The 24,751-nt window shown below is 35.0% G+C and overlaps 1 protein-coding gene across 4 annotated transcripts in view; it reads left to right on the forward strand.

Annotated features, from left to right (window-relative positions):
• Positions 1-24,751, forward strand: part of IL1RAPL1 (interleukin 1 receptor accessory protein like 1) — a 687,620-nt gene that overhangs the window by 410,227 nt on the left and 252,642 nt on the right. For all 4 annotated transcript variants that reach the window (XM_054271408.1, XM_054271409.1, XM_054271410.1 and 1 more), the window contains 2 exons: positions 6,490-6,676; positions 7,737-7,890. In XM_054271408.1, coding sequence (XP_054127383.1) covers positions 6,490-6,676; positions 7,737-7,890 — 341 coding nt within the window. The remainder of the gene's footprint in view (positions 1-6,489; positions 6,677-7,736; positions 7,891-24,751) is intronic.

Here is a 24,751-nt window from a genome sequence, read left to right on the forward strand (position 1 = left end):
AGAAGGCACAGAGAATCTCACTGACAGATATGTTTCTGAAGGATGGGTACCAACAGAATACAGCCAGGCTCTTTTCAGTGTTGCCTGGTTACAGGACCAGAGACAATGGGCACAAACTGGAACACAGAATATTCCATTTGAGCATCAGGAAACACTTTTTACCATGAGAGTAACTGAACCCTGGAGCAGGTTGCCCAGGAAGGTTGTGGAGTCTCCATCCTTGGCAATATTTAACAGCTGTCTGAACACACTCCTGGGCAAGCAGATCTAAGTGGCTCTCCTTGATCAGGGGGTTGGACAAGATGGCATCCAGAGTTCCCTTCTGAACTCAAATATTTTTGATTCTATGATTATAAATAAAAGAAATGGGAAGACTAGCATAACTCTGTTACCTTGCAATTTTCAAAAGAAGCATTTCTGCTATTCTGGCATATGGTGCTAAGTAAGGGTACAAAAATTACTCTTCTTCAGGATCCTTGCTTCCCAAGAAAAAGCAAGTGCCATCGCCTCCTGTATTGAGGACAGAGCATACCTAGAGGCATTTCATGCTCTGGTATTATCTCCCCAGTGCAGTTTGTTGAAAGCTAAAGGGATTTTCATCTGTAAGGGTACACTTTTGCACAGCTCTTCATACTTCTGTCTCCTCTGGGAATATACATTGATCTGCTGCACTGAAAACGTTTAGTATCATTCTGACACATCTCCATTGTAGCGCTTTATGACTCACTGGCCCAAAATTCCTTCACTAATGATCCTGGGAAGCCTTACTGAAATGAGGAGCTAATTTAGCACTAAATTTGTAACTAGCACTAAAATATCAAATGTGCAATTAAATTCAGACTAGTGGCAATCCATATTTTACTCACCCTATATGCCCTGTGCAGTACAATGCTTTTTTGATTTACTACTATTCTTTGTAACTATCTCTAACATTTCTACCTGCAATCCATAACTGCTATTCTCTGAATTTTTGATACCAAATATTTTAATAGAAAGTTATTTTTAAAATCAAAATTTTCTCATACTAAATAACATATAGGTATACTATAAATATGCTTTCAAAATTTTATAGTGTCTTTCTTGAATCACATACCTCTAGTATTATTTTTACAATCAGTGGAATCCCAAACATACCCATATGACTGATTTATAGACACGTATGTATACACATATAGACACATTTTCTTTGTAAGAAATCTTTAACTTCAAATAAATTTTATTTATATTTAAATTCATATGCTGTAGGAATGAAGACAGAGTTACATTACAGGAATATTTTTGTATACCTGTAAAGTAAGATTATGGATTTTTTTTAAAATGTATTTGAAAGGAAGCTTTAATGTGAAAGACAATGTTTGATGGAAAATTAGGGAAATGAGTTAATTTTATGCAATTTTGCCTTCCATGTAATTGCCAGTACAAATTCATAATTAAGGTTATTGTGATAATGTTTTTGAGTATTTTTTACTAATAAAGTGAAGTCTTATTAAAATGTAGAAATCAATATCAGATTGATTCCCATTCTTATAAAGACATGTTTCACTTTGACTTTAAAAAAGACAGAGATCATACAGAAAAATCAGTAACATAAACATTTACACCTTTTTCTCTAGTTTACTCAAAAAAAATGAAGGCTTAAGGTATTATAAGGATGAGAAAATTGAATTCCCTTTGTAAAGGCTAATTTAATTTAGTTTTTATGGTTCAGAACATCAATAAAAGGCCTTTCACATCAGTCACTAGCTTCCTCTTACACAAGGAAAGCATTATTCTAATGCATTTAGACTTTGCATTTTGACATTCTCTTTTGACAGGTTTGGAGTGAAGGGGAAGCTCAGGATGGCAATGTGTACCACTTGTGTCAGTAAAAGACAAAATGTGAAGGTTTGGCTTCCAAGGATAGAAGCAGGCATTAAAACTAAACAATATTTCCTGGTGTGTCTAATTCAAACCCATTGGAGCAAGTATCTTGTAGAGTATTGATATTCAAATAGTCCTGGAGGCTCGTGTGCACTGGGTTATTTCAGAGTATCATGCACATAATTAGGTGACCCTTGAGGGAAGAAATCAGTGCTTATGTAATTCAATTGAGGTCAAAAGCAGTTTCCAAACTGGGTTGGCCCCCCAGGGTATGGAAGCAGGAGATAATTTCTAAGGCACTGAGGAAAATTCCAGCTGGCTTCTGTCCATCTCCCTCCACTTTTCTTCTCTTTTCCCCAAGCCTGAAGCACTGCCCCAGCACTTGCAGCTCTGCTGGCTCTGGAAGCTTTGTGCAAAAGTCAATCTGTGATCCCAGATATCAGAACCAGTGAGAGTGGGAGTCAGTCATTCCAGAGCCTAGAGGGGAAAAATTCAAACCCAAATAGCAAACAAAACCCAAATCCAATAAAAGGGAATCCTGCTTATAAAGTTTGTGAGCTGCTGTCCTGCCTGAATGCTCCAGAGGCCCCTGGGGCGGCAGTGACCTGCTGGGGCCATCGGATCCTGCCACCAAGGGGACCTGAGAGCAGGAGAGCAATCCTGGCTGCCCCAAGGTGCCCTGGCCTTCCTCCCTCACCACGTGCCCAAGGCCTCAGGGGTGTCCTCAGAAAACCCTGCTGCTATGTAGAGGCTTTAAAAATTTTTGTGTGAAAGTTTAAAAGCTCACAAAGAGCCTTTGGAGCCACGGGCCAGGAGCACGAGTAGATTATCAATAACGTGGTTTTGTTTCTGTCTTGAATGAATTCTTTGCTCTCCAGCTTTCAGGCATCCAAATAACTGTAGCACAAGTTACTTGGACTGAAAAAGGACAAAATTGTGTCTGAAAAATCAAGAAAAAAACTAATTAATGATGTCAACAAAAGTTTTCCCCAGAAATGTGGTGAACCATTTATAGAAAGTGGGTATGGACATCACTGGCTAAGTTCTCTTATTAGAATTTTAAATAAAACTGCAAATAAAATATTTTGCTCAGACTTTTCTTTTAAATGTCCAGTTCTGAAGGAATTAGAAATAAAGTTACTTTTCAACTTTGTATGAGGAAGAGAAACATAAGAGAGATTTTCTGGCTTCCTGTTTGCTCTCCAGTTTGTTTACTCTGTAAATAGCATAATGGCAAAGCACTGGAGTGGACAAGGAACAGGAAGAGTCCCACTTTCCCTTCTGTCATGAATAGGGATGATGAGGGATGCTGCCTGGACAGTACTGAGCTGTGTGAATCCATCACTGAGCTCTCTCTGGTGAGGCTGGAGACTGACAATTATCAGAGGTCTTTTTCTGAGGAAAAAAAATGCAGTTTTGTAAGTGCAAACCCATCTGGCCCATTTTAGAGATGTATTTATAAAGAAACCATGCTTTAAGTCCTTAATTCTCAAAGCAAGTCCTTTAAATGTAGATGGGAATATTGTAAAAGCCCAAGCTTAGGGAAGAGACTCTTAGTCTGTGTGTGTTCTCTTGTCAGCTTTACCCCTTGTGTCTCCTCCTTTTCTCTCTAACAAGTTACCTGTTCATTTAACTTTGTTTTAAGGTAAATTTGATTTAAATGGGTTTGGTGTCTTAAATAAAAACCACCAAACAGCTTTTTTCTTTCTCTTATTGTATTTTGTATTTTAAGATCTCATTATTTTCACACTTGAAAATCTATTGAATAACAGATGAAAATTAAAACCTTATATATGCAAAAAGGTTCTTGCTAAATTTATATTTGTGGACATTTGGGACTGGTCAGATTAGGGATAAATTAATTCAATATTTTGTCACCTCTTCTTATCACCATATTCAGGAAAAAATAAAGGCAAACAAACAAAAGAAACTCCCAAAAAGTATCATGTGATAAGTGAGTTAAAGCACAGTTTAAGGAAATAATTTTTGGGAAAAAGAATCCCCAAATAACATAAAAAACCCCAAATCCATTTAAAGGGAATCCTGCATATGAAGTTTTTGAACGGCTGTCCTGAAGGAATGCTCCAGAAGCCACTGGGGGAGCAGTGACCTGCTGGGCCAACTGGCCTACACCAATTTTTAAACTTCCTTAAACTCTTGCTGTAGGGTTTTTCTTTTGTTTTATTTGCTACTTATCTGGTCCCTCAAGTGAGAGACATAGAGAAAACTCTTTTACTTCTAACACATGAGCATGTTTTACCCTCTGCCATATGTGCATGCGCCAGAGGGCTCTGCTGCCACATTTTCTGTGCCTGAGAGGTTTGACTTCTACTGTATCCATCATGCTGAAGCTGTAACCAGCAAACTCAGCCCCTTCTTCTTCTTCTTCTTCTTCTTCTTCTTCTTCTTCTTCTTCTTCTTCTTCCTCGTCTTCCTCTTCCTCTTCCTCTTCTTCATTATTCCTCCCTGGGGACTTTTTAATTTTCTTTTTCTCTTTCTGTACTGTGAGCCCATTGTCTTGGTTGTCTTACCTCATACTGTTTGTGTTACTCTACTACCTGTACCTGCCTCTTTGAGTTTTGTTTCATCCCAACAGCCTTGGTTTGTGACAAAGAGCGTGAGATGAGTCAGACTGACTGTGCAGTTGGTATTTAGAATTGAAATAAGGAAGTCACCAGTGGGTATCTGGAATTCTATGATTTTTTTGATAATGTTTTGAGCTTTTGAAAGAAAATTCGGTTGGGGAGCTCAGCTGACAAAAATCCACCCAAAATTTTTGAGTACCTTGTATCTGACAGTTTAGAAGTATCCACTTCAAACAATGAATTTAAACATTCTGAAATTTTTCCAGAATGCTTCTCTTATGGAGCAGGAAGCCTTAGCTGCATCTGCTAAAGGATCTGCTGTTGCGATGGAAACTTGGATGTGCCTCAGACAAAATTCTGTCTCTAGCAATTGACACTGTCACTGTTGCAGAACAGAGTTCTTTAGTGGATCAAAACATTTAATCATAATTTTTGCAAAATTCACTCTGATACTGAAGGATGCCTATGCAAAAATTATACTAACCTTGCTTTTTCAGAGACTGGGAAAACAGTAAATTGTCCTCCCTTTTTTTTCCCCCTGCCATGTCTTCCTATGAATATTTAAATGATGAGATTCAGTAACATGAACTAAACATGATGCTTAAACATACAGGAAGGAATTAAAGAGAATATTTAAATGGGAAAATTGTATAGGCAAACAGCTCCCTATATACTGCTCCCTGTCATCTGATAAGAGGACACTCCCATCTAGTTAGTTTACACTTAAACCTCAGAGTTTGATGAGTTTTTCAGAACCTGTTCCCAGGGCATGAGTCTTCCAAGAACAAAAAAAAAAAAAAAAAAGCATTTTACCAATTTGGAAAAACAAATTTAAGTGACTTTTTATGATATTTTCAAGACACATGATAAAAACCCAAATAAATAAAATATTCCAAGTAACACCTTAATGGAGAAATTACATAATTTACACCAATAAAAAATATTCCTCAAAAGGTGAGTGATTTTCAATTGCATGTACAGGTAAGAATGGGAATTGGCTCTTTACCAGCTTAAATGCAGCAAGAGTGATCCATATTCGGTGGATCCTACCTTTGAGTTGCATCACCCTTATTTGCTTTATACAGCCAGTTTCTCAAACATGGTAACAAATTATACTTACTTCTTCATTATAAGGAAATAATTTTGTGTTTGATTGCCTTACAAGTCCATGAATTAGATCAACAGCTTAGGGTCATTCTGTTCAAAAATTTATGTTTCTAACACTATTCTCTAATTTGATAGTTACTTACAGGGTTGCATTTTCTGTAGAAAACTGGACTCTAGTGTTTTGTAAATTAAGTTTTCTTATTCTTTATCCCAAAGTATTTCTATTCCCTCTTACTGAACAGAAAAAGGAAACAGATATCAAGAATTTGATCTTTGAGATTCTGCCATGTTTCATACACACAAGTCCATTATAAATAGGAAATTAGGTCATAGAGGATGAGAATGGTGATAAGGAGGTGAATCTTTCCTCAGTGCTCTCTGCAGGATCCTCTGTCAGCAGGCCAGGGGTAAAATGCATTTACAGAACAGTAGGGGAGAAATCTTACACTATCACAGTGTGCTCCTGGGGAGTACTCAACTTTATTCACTCATTTGCTCCCCACCTGGAAACTCAAATGAAAAAAAAAAACCAAAATTCAAGCAGTTTTGTCTTTTTGCCTGATTGAATCACACAGTGGAATGTGGGAAGACAGACAATGTTCCCTAAACTCTACCTGCCTTGCTTATCAACATCCAGAAGCAGATGTAGCAACAAGTTTCAGGAGAGAACACAGGCTCATGAAGCCTGTAGGTAATGCAGAACATTTTGTCCTGGGAGTAGATTATGGGCATTGTAGGCTATGGTCAAACTGGCAGTGCCTTAGATAGAAACATCCTTCATTCTATAATTAATCACAAGATTAGTTTTAATCACCATCTGTAAAATGTTGCCACTTCAGGTTTAAGGTATACTCAGTGCTGATGAATATGTGGTTCTTGGTGTGTTGCTCAATTTCCAATTTATTAGACTTTTCTTTCTATTTTCATTGCATTACAGAAACTCAACTTACTGTATGAAAGTGTCCATTTCGCTGACGGTGGGTGAAAACGACACCGGACTCTGCTACAATTCAAAGATGAAATATTTTGAAAAAGCTGAACTTAGCAAAAGCAAGGAAATCTCATGTCCTGAAATTGAGGATTTTTTATTTCCATTTAGGGAGCCTGAAATTCTGTGGTATAAGGTAAGGAATGCAAGAGATTTGTACCTTCAAATATATATTATGCAATGTTCTTATGATTCTCTTGATCTAAATGTGTTATGAAGCTTGGGTTGTTTTTAATCTTGTCAAGAAAAGACAACAGAACCAATGGTAGAAAAGAATTAACTAATTGAGAAATTAAAATGCTTCCTTTACTAAACTGCATGGGAAATCTATGTCTGCTTTACCTGAATAAACAGCTTAATTTTGCAGCACAAAATTCAGCAAACACTACCAAAATTTTTGGTTTTACATGTATACTTAAAGTTACATTTGCAAATATAGTTTCATTGTTTTTATCAATACGTTTACTTCAATATTGTGTTATGATTTCTAGATCATTACTTAAGGGCCAAGTTCTTGCAAGTAGTGTTGCCTGTGGGCAGTGCAGTAGAATTAATTATGGTATACAAGACTGTGCTACCTAAAAATTAAAATTTGTGGCCTGGAAAGATAATGTCCAAATTGACTGATAGCATATCTAAGATAGAAGAAGTGTAGCAAACTATTTTCTTATTCTCATCTTGTATTTTGTGTCTTTAATAAAATACTTTTTTATATTAAGAATGCATCTTTTCTAGGTACAGAGAGCTTTGATTCTAAGATTTTTTAGAGAGAGATATATAGCATCCTTATTTCTCCTCGTTCTCATCTTCTGTTTCTCTACATTTTGTAATTATGTTTTTTAAAAAAGGAATAAAAAAAAAAATTATTCCCTGCAGCTTGAGCTACTCGTAATATAAAAGTCATAGATTGCAGACATAAGTGTAATGCTAAATAAGTCAATTAAATATGAGAGTCAGCAAACCAATGTCAAAAAAAAAACCACCAAAGGAATCAACTCCCTTTTCTAGCCAGAGGTATAAATATCAAGTCTGGTGATAAAATTAGTTTTAACCAACATCTAAATGGGCTGGATTTTTACATATTTAGTTTATATACGTTTATACCTAGCCACCTTTACTTTGGACAGCATTGTCCACTGTGATTCATTTTAAGTGTAAGAACAAAATCCCTGAAGTTTTATATTCTGTTTAAACAGGAATGCAAGTCAAAGACATGGAGATCAAGTATTGTGTTTAAAAAGGACACTCTTGTCATTCGGGAAGTTAGAGAGGATGACATTGGAAATTACACTTGTGAGCTAAAATATGGATTCTTTGTTGTCAGAAGAACTACGGAGTTGACAGTTACAGGTAATTACAGGTTCTTTCTATCTCTTCTATTTTGAAAAAATGCCCACTGAATATTGTGGTTCAAGTTGCGTGGTTTTGAGTCATACCATTTGCACACATCTTTGCTGTGTGCCTAGGTATGAATGGTTGATACATTAAAACCGTTCTGGATACTTCAGAGTGGTATCTGTAATACCTTGGCAAGCGTAAGTTTAGCTCTGTTTGAAAAGCTTGTGGTCAGCTTTTTTTTTTTTTATGTTTGTTTTTTTTTTGAGTGCAACGTGTGGTCAAGGAACGGGTAAATTCAGAAAGCATGTCCTCTTACAGAAAAAAAAAAGTCTATCATATTCTGTCATGCTATTAAATTACTTGGGACATAAAAAAAGCTGTAGCTATAACTGCATGGTACAACCTCTAATTGTCTTTGGACATGAGAACAGCTGTAGCCACAATCCAAGAGCAGTAGCTCTGTCCCAGTGAGACCATTTCAAGTGTTGAGCAGTGCATGATGAGGGACAGGAGCATTTTTCCTCTGTTATTCTCTCCCCACTTTCTCTAGTTTATAGTTCAAGAATTTCCTGATCTCAGTCATCATGCACTGTAGTTACCAATTAATCTATTTTTCATTCTTATGATTATTTTTTTTAATCCATTTAGTCTTGGCTTCGAAAACATTTTGAAGTATTAAGTTCCACATAGTAATTATGTAACATGAATAAACTCTATAATTCAGCAAACAGCAATTGCATAAGATGCATTTAATATAACCTGCTTTTAAAACTACCACATCAATATTTAAAATCCATTATGAATTAAAGCAAAATATATGCTGTAATAGTAGCATCCACAGCAGCAGAAGAATGTGAAGAATGGTCCATTGAATTTTCAATTCCTCACCAGACCTTTAACTCCATTTTACAATTATGTAAAACATATAGCTGAACATACATGTAAAGTAACTATGGGCTTTTACAATTATAGGATTACAATGTTAGGCAGGGTGCATCATGATATGTGTAATGCTCTGTAGTTTCACGATATATTTCCTAAAAGAAGGCAGAAGGAGGATTTTTCTGGCAAATTAGAGGTGAAATAGATCCATATGGTTGACAAAGAGGATTGTGTGTATAAGTTCAAAATTGTGTGAATTTGTTGACAAAGAGGATTGTGTGTATAAGTTCAAGCACATTCAAAATATCAGGTAAACCAAGAAAAGTCTTCCAGAATAATTATGTGCATTGTTCTTAATCCTTTTTTTGTATCTAATATATAAATATGAGGCACAGCAGTAACTTGTAACACACCTATGTTAAGCATTAGGTTGAATTGCAACAGTTTTCTTTAATGGTAAAAAGTTTGTTTTCTCATTCACTGTAACCCATTTTCCCTCGACATTAACAGAAATTATGGTCAATTAAGGAATGCAATTTTCCACTGTTAGATGTGTCTGGAAATCATACTGTTTATGTTGTTTTGGGAGATTCAAGTAATCAATCATATTTATTTAAACTCAATAACCAGGATCTCTTTGTTGTTGTACAACATTGATTTGTTTCGTCAGTACAGATAGGCAATTACTGTCAAGTGATTAACCTCACAATAAACACCCATATATTCTGTTTGATTGACTCTGATATAAAGAAAGCAGAGAAAGTATTGCAAAAGATAATTGACATTATTCTTCAAGTGTGTGATTTATACCAGAATAATGTCAATTATCTTTTGCAATACTTGGTACCTGGATTTCAAAAGTACATATTTACTGTATTTTTAAGTGATGCCTGCTGTCCTTTTGGTTGGTGCTCCACTGCACAGCTGTATTTCAACAAGCTCAGACTGACAGAAAAGAAAAAGAAAAAAAGCATTTCAATCTGATTCATGTTACTATTTGTAGGAATAGTTTTAAAAAATGTAATTCATTACTTGTAGTGTAGGCAGGAGTTCAGTATTTAATGTTTAACTAGACAAAGACAGAAAGAGACTTGGCTGATTTTGATGTGCTAAAATGAATGAATTCATAGGGAGGGAACCATTCAATTTCCACCTCTGCAAACCCCGGCAGATTTAAGGACAACCTCCTAATCAGTAAACCCCATATAATCTTTATAATATTATGTGAATAAACAGAAAAAGCAGATAGATTTGGTCATAGTACTCATTTTTTTACACCTGTTCCTCACCACCTCTTCTCTCTGGGCAACTGTGGACAGTCACCACTTAAGGATTCCCTTCCTTTCTCCCACACAATGTGTTTTGTCAGAATTGCTGTCTCCTTTAGGGAAACCTGCTGCTCTTACAGACCATTAACTATGGATGCAATTATAAACATGTTCTTTTCAATACTGGTGTTGTATATTAATGTTATAACCTCCCTGCTTTAGACCTTAAATGTCTGTGTGCCTCATAGTGAAACATGGAATGGCTCGTATTCTGATTTATCATTGAAGTTGAAAAATAAGAAGGGAATCCACACATTTAGAAAAAGATAAAACTCACTTAATAGGCAGTATCCATCTCATCTAAGTATAGCAGTTGAAAACCCCTAAGCCATGGAGAAAGATAATTTCCTTTCTGTTTAAAAAAATGAGAAAAGAAATTGCTGCTTCTTAGCTTAAATTATAAGCACTCAATGTCACCTTGGGTACACCTTTATAATACACCTTTAGAGTATTTCATGGGTAACAACTATTTCATGGGTTACTTATTGTTGTTGTTGTTTTGGGGGTTTTTTGGTTTTTTTTTTCTTTGGTCTTAATGAAAACGTTTTTAAATATTTTGAAGATCTGTGTCTCATGCTGAAAACATATGAGTGATTTGAATAAATTTCTTTATTGTTCTGAGATAGGAACTATAAATTCCCTGTTTTTCAAAACAAAAACTATATACTGATTATCTTAACTTGTAACTAATCAAAATATTCACATAAAAAGCATAATTGGTAGCTTTTTTGGGTTTTGGTTATGCAATTCCACATTCTACAATGTCCTGCAATGTACAAAGTCATTTGTAGGCTTTTATAGTTCAGATTAGCAGGTTTTCTTTTATATGTGGAATTTTAATTAAGGCATTCCTGCTGTCTCTGACATAATTAATTAAGAATGTTTTCAGTATTGAGAAAGAATCCTATTAGAAAAGTACAGTGTTAATTTAGTCATAGTGCATAACATGGGTCAAAAATACTTTTGGTGATTTATTTTATTTAAATTTTAGGTTTAACAACTATTGGGGTTTTTTTTTTACCTATAGTACTAAGTCATTTGCAAACTCTGCTTTTGAAGGATTTCCTTCAGGTCAAATGATGTTCAGCCTGTGTCAGAGAGACTGTACCCATTCCCACTGCAATAGCATATAGTTCTCCATCATGAACATCATAAAACAAACAGACCCTATCAGCCTTGCAGTTGAGACTTTACTTATTCTGTTTTAGTTTTAAATATTAGAATACTTTTTTCCATTCTGTCAGAAGTAAGAAAACCTTATGCCTTGCAGATGGAACCAGAGCTAATCAGTAGATCCTTAATCCTGAAGCCTTTCCTCAGAGATACCCTTTGTTTTCTTTATTCAGTGATTAGACCCTCAAAGTTCCCTTGGAAACAATTCCTGCTGGAATGAGCACAGTTTTAGATTTACAGATTCCAGCATGTTTACAATCAAGCTATAGGAATAATAAATTGTCAGAGTAATTTTTTTTATTATTTAAATTCAGTCTGCTTGGTTTATCAAATTTCTGCAATAATCTTGAAAGTGCCTGTTTACTCTTTTCTGTCTTCAACCCATGACTGTTTTCATCTTTAGGTTTTTTTAGGCAATAAAAAAGGAACGCATTCTTTCTCATTCACTAATACTGTAGTCAACTCTTAGTGCTGTTAAAAGTTTGGGTCATATCGAATAAGCTTTGTCTCTTTTGCTTTCTGACAGATTTAGTCCTCATTAGCATAATGGGAAATCTTAAATTACTACATGTATGTATGTATTTTTAGAGATGAAAAGATCACTGTAGAAATAAATAGTAGGAAGAAATAATTATAATTAAATTATATACCTAGCCTCACAGCTCAAAACATGTGAATCTTTTACATACAGCTAGCCACCATATATTGTGAATAAAAAACAAAACAAAAAAAAATCCTGAAAGACGACACACATGCACACATGCTTTGAAGGTTATAGCCTGCTTTAAGTGATCTATATTTTAACTGTGTAAGACAAAATGTTCACCATTTTTCCCCCCAAAAAAGTTGGCTTCAATTCCTTCCAGGTGTGCTGCTCTTTCACATTCAATACATCAGAATGCAGAGAGGTGCTGCCATAAGTATATTCCTCTTTATTTTTAGCAGGTGCTAGGTGAGAAAAGTATTAAAGAACAAAGAGAGTTGTTTTCCAAGCATTTAGAGCTTTAGCACAGACTCTGCTTGGTTTGTGAAGTTAATGACTGGTATGAACCATATTGAATGCACCCAGTGACTACTTGATTCAGCTGATCCCAATAATTATCAGAGCTGATGTTCATTCCTTTGGCTCATCATTAATTTTATTCAATTCCAGAACATACTCAGATAGAAGTTCTATTTACCATTATTCTGTGCAAAGACTAATAAAATATAAAGCAAACAATAGACTCATTATGAAAGCAGCATGTTCAAAATACTAACCTGGCATTTTAAATGCATAAAATAATGTAGGTTTAACACAGTTATGGCTGAACAATAGGATGATTTTTTTTTTTTTGTAAATTAGAAATGAGTGATTTGCAATCATTTTATGTGCAATCATTTTAATGCACCTGAAAACAAGGATCTAAATTAATTTTCTGTGTGTATTTGAGTAATAATAATCAAAACATTATGTTGATGTTGGATAAAATGTTCTCTATAAATGTTTATTTTACATATTTATTGTAAATGGGTTTAGAGGGTCATTCAAAATAAGGCTTATGAAAACAGCAATGAGCAAAGCTTTATGTATTTTACTTCAAAGGAAGTGAAGATGATGTCATGTACTTCATGTTATAAACTGCAATTATGAATTAGAAAAGCAGCTTCAGCACTTTGGCAAAGAGATGCAAAAGTTAAAGTGAGAAACAATTCCAGATTTTCAACTTGCTTCTGGTGACCTTTTGACATTCCTCCCTTTGTCATATGCTGCTCACAAAGACCAGATTTAATTATTAGAATTTATTCCTATCATGGTTAGGGTAGAGAGAAGATCCTCTAGAAAGTAATTCAAAGAAGTAGGCAAAGCAGGGTGGTCAGATGAATAAAGACCTGATGAATAGTTTGTTCCCTTTGGGTGATATGTTTGTGTGCTCATCATTCTGGACAATGTCCAATTTCATGCACAGGATGAATAACTCTAAATAAATCTTTCTGTTATATACCAAAAGTCCTCCAGGATGTGGCCAATAGTAGTTGATGATGCTGTCATGATTTCTGCTGGAGCACTGTACTCCCTGTGGACAATACAGTGACAGTAAAAGTGAGGGGGATGTTTCAGTAATTGGTAAGAAATAGAAGAAATCTTAGTCCATCATCTCAATGAAGAATTCCACTTAAATTAGCAAATTAGATATTATGCAAGAGGTGCAGTGCATTGCCGTGCATACTGTTGTTAAATTTACAACAATTTTCTTTATTTCTAAGTGTTATTATAAACCTGATATATTTTTAAATTTATACTACTTTTTCCTGAATATTTTTTTCTTCAATTTTGGCTTTGTATGTAAGGCTAAAGACTAATATAAAATAATAAGTCAAAAAAAGCTGGTTTTCTACATCAGGTGAGGGGAAAAAATAAGGAAATGACATTTCCAAAATAGAAGTTTGTTTGTGTGAGTCAATTTTCCTTTCTTCATGAGTCATAGGAGAATACTGAAATAAAAACAATGTGAATGTATGTTGTTACCAGGATCATTGTTTCAGTTTAGTGTAGTGAAATTGTTAAGATGAATTCTACAGAGAGAAAGAATTTGCAGACAAAAGTTTATAACAAAAAGTGCTAGTGACTACTAAAAATATAAAACACTTATAAACTTGTAGTTCAATAATATCTCACAAAATTAAATAAATCTGTTGTTAAGGCACCCAAGATGCTTGTTAAACAACCTTTGAAAAAGTAGATTACACTGAATGTTAATATTTCACATTATTGCTATGGAATCTGAAGACTTCATTTTACTTTTACATTCCCCTAGAGTACGTTAAATCCACCTATACTGTCCTAACTGAGCATTTGTCATTTCCAAAGCTTTTCTTATACTGCTTTAGATAATTTATATGTACAGTAGAGTCTTCCAGGATGGTACTTTGATAAACCAGAGTATAAAATGTACCCGTACAATAGCATAAGGACCTTGTGTTGTCCCCATCCTAAAAACAATCTGTACACATTCTTAAAAACATTCTATACACAATTAGACTGACGGAATATTTAGGTTTAAAGTGGAGACAATTTTTCCAATGCTTTCAGTGTCTTTCAAATGGCTTAGGCAAGTTCTAAACTCAGAGCTGCTAAGCAAAGTTATGTTTGTAATACATAAGTTCAAAGAGAAATTCCAGACAATACATGTACCTGAAACCATTGCAATGGTTTTTAGAAGTAGAAAATTTTTGTTTACAAAAGAAAAGGAAAGACACCTCATTTTGACTGCAGCAATATCCCATGGAGACATGTGTGTTAATAGAATAGTAGCCTCAAAATCATCTGGAAGGTATCTAATATATGTTCCACTATATGAAGAGTAACTTGTCTTAAAGAGTATTGACATCCTCTGAAATATTGTAATCTCCCATTCACCAACCCCCCCAAGGGAAGAAAAGGGTTTTTTTCATGCTGTTGTCTCAAAGTATTAATAAATTATCCAAAACATCATAGCATATAAACACTAGAAAAACAGTGCATACCAAATTTAAGAAACAAGTTTTGCTTGGAATTCTATTGTATTTACAAGGACTCCTGTGGCAGGAAGGAAGGAATGATGAATCTGACGCTATTTTCTCAGAAGGCTAATTTATTATTTTATGATACTATATTATATTAAAGAATGCTATACTAAACTATACTAAAGAATACAGAAAGGATACTTACAGAAGGCTAAAACGATAATGATAAAAATTCGTGGCTCTCTCCAGAGTCCTGACACAGCTTGGCACTGATTGGCCAACGAGTGAAAACACTCACACCAGAAACCAATGAAACAATCACCTGTTGGATAAACAATCTCCATGAGCAAAACAGAGGAGAAGAAAATGAGATAAGAATTGTTTTCATTTTTCTCTGAGACTTCTCAGCTTCCCAGGAGAAAAATCCTGGGTGAAGGGATTTTTCAAAAAATGTGAATGTGACAGAATTCTATTATTACAAATGTGAATCAAGACTGAAATCTTAGTTTCTCCGAGGTTGGTGTCCATTTGCCCATTGACTTAAAGAGTCAATATTTTGTCTTTTGACTTTCTGGTTATGAAAGATCAGAATTTATTTTAATTTTTAAAATTGAAATAAATTTAAAAAAAAATCCAGCTCTGCAAATCACCTTGATGTTTTATTGGGTATTCTGCCAATTTTTTCAATTAATGAATGAAAAAATTTTATAAAGGTAATTTAAGTATTCTTTCTTCATGCTTTAGGAACAGACAAAATGCATGGTAGCTGCATAGTGATCCTCCAAAACTGGATGAACAAGAGATTTTTTTTTTTTTTACTGTAATAAAAAGGAAAAACCTACCCATCTATTTCTACATTACTATAAATGTAATGTACTACAAATTTTAATTCTGAATGTCTGAAACTATAGTTCTTCCTAGTGTACTCACTTTCGTAAACAGTTTGTTTCAATCCTTACTGGAATAAATTTGGGTAAAACGCCTACTGACTTACTGTAGAAATAGAACTAAAATTAAGCAGTCAAGAGAAATAACTCTAGGGTACTTTATCTGAAAAGTTTAAAACTTAAATATATGTTAAAGGGAATAGAAATTACTACATCAAAATTGTGTAAGAATTTAACTTCTGATGCTTTACTTATCTATGTGAGAGCTTAATGTAGGAAAACAATTTCACCAGCTTTTTTTTTTCTCTGTGTGAATGTGATAACACATAATAATTGTTTGAGTGTGAAAAAGAAATTGAATGCAGCAATTTCATTTTTCCATTTCTATAATGCAGTTTTTCCTTTTGCTTTGGAGTATTATATTCACACCTAGAACAGGATTAATTTAAAAATATTAGATATAACTTTATAGAAATATGACTGAGGAGTGATATAAATCAGTGAATTTCCTCCACATTCTTTAAACAAAGTGAAGATGGAAGAACTAGAGTAGAAAGATGCCCATGAGTTTTCCCCCTTTCTAAATCATTCTGTTTCACCTCACTGCATTCTTCCCATGTTCAACAAGAGGATTATATTTCTCCAGACACTTGATACGACAACGAACATTTCCAGCCCTTAACAAGCCCTTTGTGGAGCTACTAGTCCCACAGCATAATTTTACTCAAGTTGTGGAAGGTTTATTTATGGTGCATACATGACTTGTTGTGTGCTCTTTTCCCCTAGAGGTAAGACTCCTCTCACCTAAGTTTAATATTTATACCCACTGGCATATGAGCTGCTGCTCCTCCTGGCAATTCTGTGATGTGACTGATATCCTCTTTATGCCAATGCGTGGAACATCAGATGAGCTGAGTTTTATAGAATTCCACTTCCATCTCTTGACTATCCAAGGCTTTAGTTGACAAACTTAAATGTAAATTTATAACATAGGCATCTAAATCACATGAATACTACTCCAAGGTTTCATGGTTGTTATGGTTATAACCTTTGGAAATGGCAAGCTGCCTCTATATTATATTTTCTTGTTACAAAATAAGTGTAAAATTTCATGTCAGCTTTTCAAAGCAGACAAGTACAAATCTGTAGTAGAAACATTATTTGTTTTTTAAACAAGATGTACAGCTGAGGAAAAAAAAAGCACAAGCTTTTGGATGTACAAGGCTGTCTTTAAATCTCAGGGGCTTAATGTACTAGTTGGTCTAATGAAATCTATTGCTTTTACCTTGATATGCCTAAAGAAACATTACTGTTATTATTTTTCATGGTATTTAAGTTTTCTTAGGATGGAATCACAGCATGCATTTCTTTAAGCTAGCTGCAGTGTGAAAAATAAATATAGGGTTTTTATTAAAAATATTTCTGTTTTGATTAATTTTGGCAGTTAGAATAAACTGTGCTGCAGTGTGTTACTTGTGTTACAACAAGTTTCCCTTTTTCATTTTGTGTTTTATTTGAAAGTGATGATTGTGACTACAAGACAACTGGAAGCTTTCCTTTTATACTTCACTATTCTCAATTCAATGCAAACTAAATATAAAGAAAAATGAGTCCTCTTTGAAAACAATGGTTTTGGCTTGAGAGCTGCAGTAAACAGAATAAATGTTTTATTATAAAGTAGGTGGGTTATGACACTTCAATGGAGAGATGGAAAATTTATTTTAAGCTCCTATTTCTGTTCAGTACTTACCCGCATCTTCTAACAGGCCATTTTTAATGTTCCTGTCAATAGTCTCTAATGCCCAGCTGAGTAAAGAAGGGAGGAGAGAGGTGATTTTTGTTTTCTTGTGGTATAGCCCTGCCAGGAAACCTTGTGTCTTCCTTGCACATCCAAGTGAGAAATGCAACTCGCCATGAGTATCTGGTTCCTCCAGAGCTTTGAGCCTGGCACTAGAGCCCCAGCAGCAGCTGCCTTATGGCATCCTGTGCTGGACCTGTTCTAACATGAACTGGTCAGACCCTCTGACTCCTTGCATCTTCGCTGAAATGAAAATGCCCATATCTTTGGTAATTGCCTCTCAGTTTGTGATTTCAGTGGCCCAAGCCATTCTCTCTCAAAGCCTCTTTGCCCAGCCTGCCCCAGCGACACCTTTTGGGTCTTGGTGTCACATCTGAGGTGCAGCATCAGGAGGAACCTTTGAGGGGCCACTCTGCCTCCCCACAAACACTGCTCTGATTGCTCCTGCCCTCCAGAAAACCTCCCATCTGCCCATCCTGCCCTGGGCAAATTGTGGGTAGCGACAGCAAAAGAGCCAAATCTTGGGAAGAAAGGCAGCACAAAAATAATCCCCTGAGATGGAGGGAGCAAGGGCCACTGCTCCTGTGGGACCAAATCAAGCACCTTCCCACCTGGCCACAGCCTCCAGCCCAGCAGCCACCCCTCCATGCAGCAGCAGAGCCTTGATGACATCCTGTATTGAATTTTCAGGTGTTTTGTTCCTTCAAAACAATTCCATTGGTTTTTCGGAGTTTTTGAGCTAGCGTTCAGAATTCAAGAAGTCACTCATGAATAAAGAAGCAAAGGGCAAAAAATGCATTGTGATAAGCTCATTTAAATAGAAATAGGTTCACTCCTTTGTGTGGATTGCATATGCTTTTTTATTCTTTTAATTTAATATCTAGATTTTTATGAGTAAATTCAGTTTTCTGAGGAGCTACTCTGACACCATCAGGAAAAACGAAAAATTAAGGCTAGGTGAGCTGTTTGTCATTTTCATACAGCTAGCCCTGTCTAGATTTTTACTTACATATGAGCAGTGACAGTTTATTAGGATGAATGGAAGGGCAGGAATAGAAATTTAGGAAGAGAAGACACTTGCAAAATGTGGATAATGTGACATTTATTAGAGATTTTGTGATCACATGAGGAAAAGCATTTATTGTTTTTCCTATTCTCATCCACAAATAAAAAGCTGAACACTTATATAGGAAATAGCCCTTTGCAGCTATTTCTCTTACTAAGAGAAGCTCCAAAGACTGAAGAAAAATGCTTGAAAGATCTAGTCTGGCTTTTGAAAAGTCAAGGACATTTCAAAATGCTTTTGCACACATTCTGTAATGTCTTGTACTAATATATTATAAATGGTAGTTGGCAGATTACATCTCGTATTTTCAAAAGCTAATGTATGTACTGTTCTGCTCTAGATGTCTTCTTGTCTATTTGGTTCAAAAACATCTTTGTGATCTGTCAGAGTAGTTTTGATATGCACATAAAGCTGAGAGAACAAGGATTTACAAACTCTACTCGAAAGACATACAGGTAGAACTGCCTGCTAGGGGCTGGGCAGAGAGCATAAAGCACTGAAGGTGTCTTACTTTAGACTATAGTATAAATAAATTGGAATAAAATATTATAAATACAAGTTCAGGGTTCTATTTTTACTTAATGGTTCCATAAGACACGTGATAACAGTCAGTATTGGTTTTTTATAATCTGTCCTTTGAAAACAGCAGTCCTTAAAAATGCTACTGTATTAAAAAAGAAAACTAATCCAATCAAGATAAATTATGGGAGGTTTGGGCATTACAGGCCAAATTAAAAGACTTTCACGACTTGAAAGTTTTCCTTCCCCTTCTGAATGTATGGCAAAGTCACTCTTCTAAGAAAACATGAGCTGATCTGGTTTCCTTATTAAACTGAGTGCTTCAGAGTACCAAAGGGCAGAAAACTTGCATTAACTTGATTAAAAATACTATACAGAGTCAACAGAAAAATGAAAAATTTACTTCTATAATTTTAAAAGGATTTTGTGGGCTGAAAGGAGGTTTTTTTAATAAGTTAATTGTTGCAGAATGAATAACTACATGTGTGGAGGGTCCTTATAACTCCTGCTCATGTATATTGTGGAAGAGGAAATAAAATTAGTAGAGTAAGAAATGCAATTCTGATTCAAAAACTGAATTGGAAGTGGTCTTAATTATTGTTTCTTTATGGCAATTGATAACATCTAGTTAAATTAACTGAACTACTGTTACATTTTCAGGATGTGGATTGTACCTTCAACACGCGTAGAAAAAGGGTATTTATTCTTTTAGAGGCCTTTTAGCATTGTCAGCAAGTTAGGACAGAAAAATTTTTTTTCTGCCATTTCAGACATTAAAAGAGAAGCTAACCAAGTGCTAAACCTCTAATCTGTAAGGGATTTTGAGAAAAGAAAAAAATCGCTTGTACTGGATTGGTGGGCTGTTATGTTAAAAATTTGAAAGAGGGTGAAAAGTGTACTCCTCTACAGCTAAGAGACATTTGGTGATTTTTTTTTACCTATTTTACCTCTAATAAAAACAATAGTCATATTATATTAAAATCAGTTTTACCTCTTCTACTTTTAATTATAAATATTCAAGTATTTTAATTAAACACATGCACACACCCATTCATTAAATTTGAATGGAGTTTGCTGACTACCGACAGAAAGAAATCTCAAGAAGAGAGGAGAGGAATACACAGGCTGCTTTTGTGGTTTTTTGTTTGTTTTGTGAGGAGAAAAAGAAAAACAACTTTTAGTACTGCTTAGCTGCATGTGACCTTTACCAAATTTTGAGTAACACATCGTTTTAGAAATATATGGAACTTTCTGCCCTGGAAGGAAAATACACTTTTAACAAAAGAAAGATGATTTTAAATCCTGCTGTGTTTTTAGGAAGTTCTTCTATGAAATAAGAGGCATACTATTAATTCCTATAGTAATTAATACACCAACTCTTTTTCCTAAATAACATGATGGTTTTGCTGGGTGCAGGAGAAGAGTAGCTGTGAATTAAAACCAAGGCAGCAGAATAGCTGTGGATAGAATATTTATTTAAGACAAACATATATTTCTTTCTACTGTGCAATGGGAGCCTGGGAAGACTGCAACACATTTGTGGTGTACAGGAGAAAATGAATATGTAAATATAGAAGGAGTAAGAGGCTTCCACCAGTAGAGATAGGAAAAGTACATGTAGAAAAGACAGTGATTTATTTTTTTCTACAGGAAGCCCAATGTAAAGGCAACTATGATTTTCCCTGCTGTGGGATTTTCACAAGATAGTATTGACACTAAAGGCTGGTGAGGTAGTCAGAAGTTCTGAATATATTTAAATGAATACAGTTGTATCTGTCATCATGAATGGCTGCTATAATCACAGCTTTTAAAACCCACTGTTGGCTTCAACACTCCATGGTACAATGGAGCTCTTCAGAACTGGAATAGTTGTTGACATTACATTAAAGAAAACAATAGAAGTGGAATGAATATGCTTAGATTTCTTTTTACTCTGTACAACTGATTTATAAAAAGAAATAGCAGAGGGAGAGAAAAACAAGACAAACCACTGTGAAAAGTAATTAAAGATATGAATAATTGTGAAGAATAAAATACAGCAACAGCTATGATAGAGAATATTTGTCATTATTTAAACTATGAAATGGATTTTTAAAAATTGTATATTTTTATTTTCATTAGGATTGTAATAGCTATCACACTGAATTTTGTTTCTAATTTCTGTTAAAAAATGAGGTTATGTAAGGTTTTTAATTTATCATTTATGTACCAGTGGGCTGTACACCTGTTATACAAGATTTGTTCAGTTTAAGTTATAAGTATTTAGATGCTAACTGCTGAGAAGTTCAAAGGTGATAGATTTTTAGTTAAACTTTTGCATTATACATTTTTGTTTAAATTAGCTGGTGATGAATGTACTGTACCTGAATCTCACTGAAATGATGCTTTCATGAAAGTTTGCTGCCCAAGTTTGTATAGAATGATACAGTGAAAACATCGGGCAAAAACAAATATAGACATCCTTTACTTGTTTAAAAAAATCATGATTTCCCTCTCCTTCTCCAAAGGGTAGCTCTCAAAATCATTTTAGAATTTAGATGAAATATGTTGAAGAGCTTTGCCTTTACCTGTCAGCTTTGCCTTTACCTGTCATCATGAAATACTTCAACTGCAGCATGCAGCCTTTCCTGTTTGAAAACCTTTAAAACTGTTGTGCTCATTCTAGGGAATATAGAAAGTGAGAGGCTCCAAATTGCCTTTGAAGCTATTACTACATAATCCACTGCATGATGTTCCTTTACTTGCTTTGTTGCTTTTATTCTAGAAATGGCATTATAGCAAAGTAAACAACACTGTCAAATATATAAACCTGTTTTTTCTCCCTCCCTAAGGTTATGTTAGCTACCTATACAGACATTTGAGAGATATCTTTGCATCTTATGCACAAATGGTAAACAATATTGAAATATAAATGCATGAAGAATATTGGAATAGGTTTGTAAAAAACTAAATTAATGTTTAATATGTCTTTATTATACAAATAATCTGTCACAGCCTGTAAATCCTCCTCTTCCTGCTGCACTGAGTAAAAGCAGAACACCTTAGCTAGGAAAAATCAGAAATACCTTTAGTTTTGTCTGCTAAATTTAAGGTGGGACTTTTGCATCCACATACCAAATTGCTTTTAAATAACCTTGATTGTCCTTTGAGACTTGATCCACATGCTTGGAACTTTACCAAGCACTGTTAAACAGGTTAGAGAGCAGGCTGTAAATATTGAAATTGTGAGTCTGAGGCAGCTTGACAACTAGACAAGCATTTAGAATTCTTCTAATCTTTTTTTCATATGTCATCTGTAAAGAAGTGAATGGTTACATTAGAAATCAAGCCTATAAAAATTGCTTGCTATTCCCCAGATTTCTTTCTGGAAAATGTATCTGTGCCTAATGCAGGAAAAATTGAATACAATTATTTAGAATCTCTTTTTTTTTCAGAGCAAAATCATGATGTTCAATGAAATATGAATGCATAAGTAAATGAAAAAATATAATTAAGAACTTAGACTGTGTGGAAGTAAAGAAATGTGGGAGGAGGAAATGTTAGAGAAGGCAGATATTGCAGCAAATGAGGCTCAAAAACTCTAAGTAGTACTTGTGGGAATTAACTATTAGGATGTGCTGCCTGAAAGACCACAATGTTCACAAAGTCTTTTTTTCTGAATGACATAATTTTGTTACTTGCATAGTAGTTCCATCAAATGATGATTTTTGTGACACTGCTGGAGTCTGAAATGTCACCCCTGTCTGGCAGTCATTCTTGAAAAACAGGCTTACCAACAAAATAAATAAAACCACATTCTAAACAGCTACTGCAATACTGCATTACAAGAGCAGTCATAGGCAGGAGCTTTCTGGGTGTGTTTAGACAGTTCCAGGTTTGGAGATATTTTAAAAAAAGTAATAATAGTTTCACTGCCGATGAATTCAAAGTCTTGGAACTCAAAATCTCTCTTAATCTCTCAGTCATCTGTACTAGATTCATGAGAAGAGGGACAAAACCACACAAAATTCCTGTTAATAAATTAACAGGCATATCTCATTGTGATTCGTGTCTGACCATGTCTACATCACACAAAATGCCATTACAGTCACCAATAACTGGCACCATCTTGGGTCATCTCAGAGAAGATGACACTTGGATGGTTTTGGAGGTTGCTCTACCAGCCTCACTATTGGGCAGAGTCCCAAAAATACATTAGAGTGCAGGGAGGATGAAGAAACCTCTCTGCTCTGGTTTGTAGATAAAGAATTTGGTTCATGACATCATGATTCTTTGCTACTCAGGATAAAAAACTTCATTTGAAATTAAATGGTCTCTGTCTGGTTTCTACACATCTTTCAATAGTTTGCCTGTGGCTGATTTAGAAATGGAAAAAAATAACTCTTGAATGGCAAATCAAGGTCTTTACTGAAGTGTTGCCTAGATTCAAATTTGGTTGGTTTGTTTGTTTGTTTTTCACATAGAAAAGAAGAAAATTGGATTACCTGAATTAGAATTTAATTTAAATGTATTGATCCCTACTTCGGGAGATACCCAAATTACTCCTAGATGGTGATCTGCCTGGGGATCAGGCAGAGTTAGGCTAAACTGCAAACTTTTATGTTCAAGGACTGTGATGTACTCTGCTCAGCTTGTGCCCTGTGTCAGATTTAATATTTGTTTAACAGCATTTTTAGCTGTTGGGCTTTATGAACTTAAGCATCAAGTCCAACTTAAACATCTTTTTCAACCTAAGCAATTCTGTGATAGTATGATTCTATGAAAAGAGCTGTGATATTCTCTTATGTCACTACAAGATTCCTTCAGCCCAACCATATTTTGCAACCACACAGTCCAGCAGCAGGTATCAGTATTAGTGTGTGCTCTAACTCTTGACAATGTCCCAAATAGAAGGTGATTCTTTGCTCTTTGCATTTGAAGTTCATCATTGCTCTATCAGGATCCCAGATTTCACTTACTATTCTCTGAATATTTTTCTAATTTCAAATAGTATTTTGGACATTTAAAATTGAATTGGAGACAGTTGTCATGAAACCAAGTACTTTTTGCTTCAATCATAGATAATTTTTTTCAAATAGCAAATGATAGGGTAAAAATCAGTATTTGCACTCACAAAGGCAGTATTACTTCAAAACAAAGAAACAGAACCCCACCAGCTAACAGCAGAAATCAGTGTTGCCTGTTCTGCCTGTCCCAAAATGTGAAAGGAAAGGACACGCACTCTGCTGTCAGTATCCTGACCAAATTTCAAGCCATTGCTTTTAAGTTCATGGCAGCATTGCACTTCTAAAGCTCCTATCTCATCAAACCTGCTGCAGAATTAAACACTGAACTTTGCTCTGGGAGCCAAGGCAGACACTGGAATTTTCCATGATGGTCAGCTGAAATTTTCCCTTGCTGCTGCCAGTCTCCCTCCCTGCAGGGTCTCAGGTGGCCCACAACCCTGCTCCTTGAAGGGGAGCTGTGCAAAATGCTTTGCAGCAGCACCCACTTGGTAATTGTTTTTCTGTCTAAAGCTTCCAGTGCTTCTAAACCAGACAAATATCAAACTGGCAGTGAAAACTGCGCAATACTTGGTTGCCTGTGACTGTCAAAACTCTTGGAGTGGTGTTGGCAGGTAAGAGCTGCTCATTTCCAGCTAATCTAGATTTTTCTAGTAAGCAGAAAAAGACAGGTTGGATGTGGCACTGCTGGGACCAATCTTTAGCTTCATACTCAGTAAAATGCAGAAAAT

The sequence above is a fragment of the Melozone crissalis genome, unplaced genomic scaffold (assembly GCF_028551555.1).
Source record: "Melozone crissalis strain CALT ecotype California unplaced genomic scaffold, PUWL_Pcris_2 ptg000013l_1, whole genome shotgun sequence".
In the NCBI taxonomy this organism is placed as follows: Eukaryota; Metazoa; Chordata; class Aves; order Passeriformes; family Passerellidae; genus Melozone; species Melozone crissalis.